At 32.3% G+C, this 4713-nt stretch overlaps 1 protein-coding gene across 1 annotated transcript in view; it reads right to left on the bottom strand.

The window, feature by feature from the left end:
• Window positions 1-336: 336 nt before the first annotated feature.
• The window catches only part of LOC106080249 (uncharacterized), a 133346-nt gene continuing 128969 nt past the window's right edge, over window positions 337-4713 (bottom strand). The window contains exons 31-33 of the mRNA XM_056023480.1: window positions 4235-4268; window positions 4035-4096; window positions 337-3761 (exon numbers count right to left, since the gene is read on the bottom strand). Of these exons, the coding sequence (XP_055879455.1) occupies window positions 2924-3761; window positions 4035-4096; window positions 4235-4268 (934 nt within the window). The 3' untranslated portion in view covers window positions 337-2923. The remainder of the gene's footprint in view (window positions 3762-4034; window positions 4097-4234; window positions 4269-4713) is intronic.

The following is a 4713-nucleotide window of genomic DNA, read 5'->3' as shown; positions in this document are numbered from 1 at the left end:
GGATTCCCTTTTCTTGTACTTCTATATCTCCCATGTTGTCTACTTTTTTCAAATTAAGTAATATGTCTTTGTCTCCTGGGGCTGAGAATGCTAATGCAAAGTATTTGTTTTAGGATGTTAGCAAAACCAAACCGATATTACAAAGGAACCTACTGCTGCACAGGTTACTAGACAGTCTTGAATCAGCACATCTGGCATTGGCCAGTACCCGCCAAAGTAGATGTATTGTATAAGATAAGACTTCGCGAACTGGCCACACTTCGAGTCTTGGCCGTAACGTGTGTATATTTATATAAGTAAGGTTACATCTATGAGAAGACACTCGAAAAATAATGTATAAATATATTTATTACAGTTATATATCATATATTTTATTTATAAATCATGAAAACTATTATATAAAATCTATACACATTTCAAAGTTAATTGTAATTAATATATATTAACTATATACACTTGCAATGGCATAAGAAGAGAAGACAAATTGTTCATTCTCGCTGTACTAACTCACACCAAACGTACAAATCGAAACCATTATGTATAGCTCATACAATCCATTCAAGTCATGAATACACACAAAAAAAAATATAAATAAGAATAAATTATACTAAATACATTAATTTCGTTTTACGTTGCTAAATTAGCCGTTCTAATGCTAGTTGGTAATAAAGAGCTGCCAACTCAAAAAAAAAATGCCTATTTACAGCAAAGCATTTCTTTTTGCAAAGAAAGAGTCAAATTAGCAACTAAGTGAAATTGAAACAACTTCAGTCAGATATAGTTGTACAAAATAAACAAATAATATCTTACAAAATTTATTGACAAAACTTTTTTTTATAACTAAAACATGAAGGAAACCTTTTTTTTTTTTCTTTCATGCTATTTTATTTTTGGTCAAACTTTGACTGATACAAAGAAATGCAGCTCTGATCAATATAAAAATATGATGATAACCAATAAATAAGATTTCAAATAAATAAGATAATATCCATGTCAAATAATAATTTACACAATAAAATTAAGTGGCAAGTTGTTTTTTCTTAATTCAAGGAAGAGTTGAGACTGCTATATCTGGACACAGCCTTACAATATTGATTTCCTTAAAAAACACTGGAGCATAAAAAATTCCTATGACTACATAAGTCTCCTATTGATCAGTCTAGTTCAAAGTCTGCCTCTTCCAGGAACTGACTCTCTAGGTTTGATGTTAGAAGAAGTATCAACAAACTCATTGAATTATTTGTTCTCTAATACATGAAAGAAGTTCCTTCAATAGAGATACTACATGAAGAATATCTCAGATATCTTGATGTCTGTATCTTAAAATGTACATACATTGCTGATATAGAACTACAAAATATATTTTTTTTACAGATTATATAATTTTGATTGTGATGATTGGGACATTTGAGACAGGAAAGATTTTGTGAAGAATCAACATATATGATGAGTGTTTACAAACATTTATCCATGCATCATAACCCTGAGTTCTAACAACACACAAGTTCAACTTTCATAATGCAAACTCAATGTGGGGGGAGACCACTGACACAGACTTTTTTAAAACAATGTACTAGTGCCTCCCCCTTTCCACCTGAGCATTACTAACAGTCTGTAATTAGTCGAATTAAATGACAGAACAAATTGGCTTAATGACAAGAACAATCCATGAATAGTAAAAATAAATTGGGGGGGGGGGGGGGAGAGGATTTTAAAACAGTAGATAGTATTGCTGTCAATGTTCTATCTACATAGATACATTTTGTATACTAATACTTTCAAGCATCCTATGTAATACAATGTCATTAAAAAGAGTGACTATAAGGACGGACTCAACAAAACTAAAAAGTTTTTTTTTTATGCTGCACATCACAGTCAAGTAGAAAAATACCTTTGGTCAATGTATAAACAAACTTATCTCCCTTCAAATTATTTCCCTTTACATCAGCATTCAAGAAGAGCAGAAAATAGAAATAAAAATATGGTAAAAGTAAAAATTGGACAAATTGCATAAGAAAAGAAACAAAAAAAAAAAATTTGACCTTTTAGCCCCATTCAGGAAGTATACATCTAAGAAGGCATAACATTTACACTAAGAAACAATATACAACACATGAAAGTCAATCTAAAACCACTCCAGTAGAGTGCTACTGACTACCTGAACATCTCTTGTCCATTCTTTATATCATGCATTAGAAGTTTTAAAACTTAAATATGAAAGTATTTACATTGCTTGCAATGTTGATGTACAAGTGTTGTAATATTTTGTATTTCTTCATTTGACTTTAAGTAAAAACATGACAGGAAATTGTTATCTAACCTTCTCATTGTAACTGAAGTTCTAACTAGTGTAGTGATTGTATCTCTATGAATGAATGAACTCTTCATGCATACATTCTCACAGACTCTAGGTATAGGTATGTACATTTGCATGTATGCATGAAATAAATATCACAGATGTCATAGAATGGTATCAACAACAGCACAAATCAACATACATATCAAAAGATGTATAAGCTTACAAATCAACAAACAGGAAAACAGTTCAATATTTGTATGTGTGAGTTCAACAATGTAGACCATGATGTTTCTCCACTGGTTGCTGATCAAGGAATGTTGGTCTCAAATTGGTAACTTTAAAACCATCAAATAAGAAGAATAAATATAACAATCAAAATGATAGCAAGACATGGTAAAAGCACTGAAACATTGTAAGATTTAATTTCTATTGTATCCAGGCTTTTTTAGATTTTTTATTTCATTGCTATTATTTAATTTTGTGAATCTTTTTTCTTTATTTTTATAAATTTGATGGTCTTAACTATTAATTATTGTTTGGTATTTATCTAATAACTGATTAAATAAAAATTCTTGTTTTAACTCTATTTCAGTGACACTGAAGAAAATGTGTTTGTAAAATATTTTATGCTTTGAAGTCAGACTGTGAAGTCTCTGCATTGTTTGTGGCTAGAGGCTCATGACCAGTTAAACTATCTGCACTTTGTGGGACTGTGACACCTCCACTGACTGCTGCTTCACTTGTCTTGGCTACTGTCTGACTTTTGGTCGGGTCTGTTTTTGTCATTGGTAATGAACTCCCTTGAGTGTTTGATGGTGATGAGTATGGAGACATCTTTTTATTTGTTTCTGCGGCAGACGAGTAGTTGGCTATCACTGGCTGGAAGTGAAGAGAAGGTTCATGTGGGCAAGAGGTCGAGGTCGCAGAGTTGGCAGACCATGACCTGTAAAGTGTTGACGTTGCTGACAATGGGGATGATGAATGTGGACAGGCAGCAAAGGATTTCGACAGCCTGGCTTGAGGACGAGAGGGAGAGAGTGAAGAGGAGTACTGCCCATAAGAAGAGGAAGAGCTGTCATGTGGGCAGTAGAAGGAAGAGTTCATCGATGGCTGTTGATTCACTGATGAGTTGAGTGACCATGAACCTGAGCTGATAGAAGAATGTCCATGAGGGCATTCATGATGTGAGGTCATATGGGAAATTCTACTTGGTGATTGGCTCAAGCCATGATGTGAGGTCATGTGGGTATATCTACTAGGCGATAGGCTCAAGCCATATTGAGAGGTCATATGGGAAATTCTACTTGGCGATTGACTCAAGCCATGATGTGAGGTCATATGGGTATATCTACTGGGTGATTGGTTCAAGCCAGACAAATTCTGTGTTGGTGAAGTATGATGTCTGTGCTGGCCTCGGACCAAATAATCACGAGCATACTCCATGAACTTTGAACTGTTTGATCTGGAAAATTAAAAAAAAATTATTTTGTTTCTATAAATTTGCTTCAATTAATAACTGTAAAGCTAACTGTAGTTATTTAATTATTAATTGTTATGTAAACGTGGCAGCTTTTAATTTAACATTTAAATACATGCATTTCAACTGAATGTTTAATATAACTTTTTCTTTGGTAATTATTTAGTACATCATCCAAAATAACATTGGCAAAATTCTTAGCCACAAGACAGGTGCTCATGTTGTAATAAGATTGAATGCAACTCTTTCTCAACTTACAGATGACTTTTTTTAACAGCTGACAGTTTATGCTCTGGTGTACTATGTGCTTGGGGAGGTAACTGTTGTGAATGAAACCATAAAATAAATTAAACAAGAGTTAACTGACTTGGTTTGTAAAAACTACTTTAGTTATAATTTCATTGGTTATATAACACAGACCATAATAACTGCTAGAACTAGAAGCTTTCAAAACTTACATAGAGACGTTGATGTTTTGCTTCAGTCTGAAACCTGTGAAAATAAATGAGATACTAATGTAAGATGAGTTCCTTATTTGTAACAGTAATTTTGTAATCATTTTACCTAGTATATTAATCTTCATAGTATGTCCAGTTGTAGTAGAACCTAAATAAGCAATAGAAAAATAAGTACTTTTTAAAAAAAAATTTTTTTTAGAGAAAGAACAACTAAATACTGCCAATTATCTGAAAATTAGAGGGTATGAGTCCCTTTCTGCTTTGGAAAAAAAATTAATTAGTAATAATTGATTAACTAATTGGTTAATTTTGGGATTAATTCGTGTATTATTATCGACTATGACTATGCACAATTTCAACTTGATACATTGTCATTTTAAAAGTGTTCACTAGAGCTTTATAATTCTCAAGACAAAGAGAAGCTAAGAAGTAGTAAGTTATATTCTTTCTTAAGCTATGCATAAACAAATGTTCAAGAC

Source organism: Biomphalaria glabrata, chromosome 3, assembly GCF_947242115.1.
Source record: "Biomphalaria glabrata chromosome 3, xgBioGlab47.1, whole genome shotgun sequence".
In the NCBI taxonomy this organism is placed as follows: Eukaryota; Metazoa; Mollusca; class Gastropoda; family Planorbidae; genus Biomphalaria; species Biomphalaria glabrata.
Note: the sequence above shows the minus strand (reverse complement) of the source record. Positions and strands in the feature narration are given on the sequence as shown.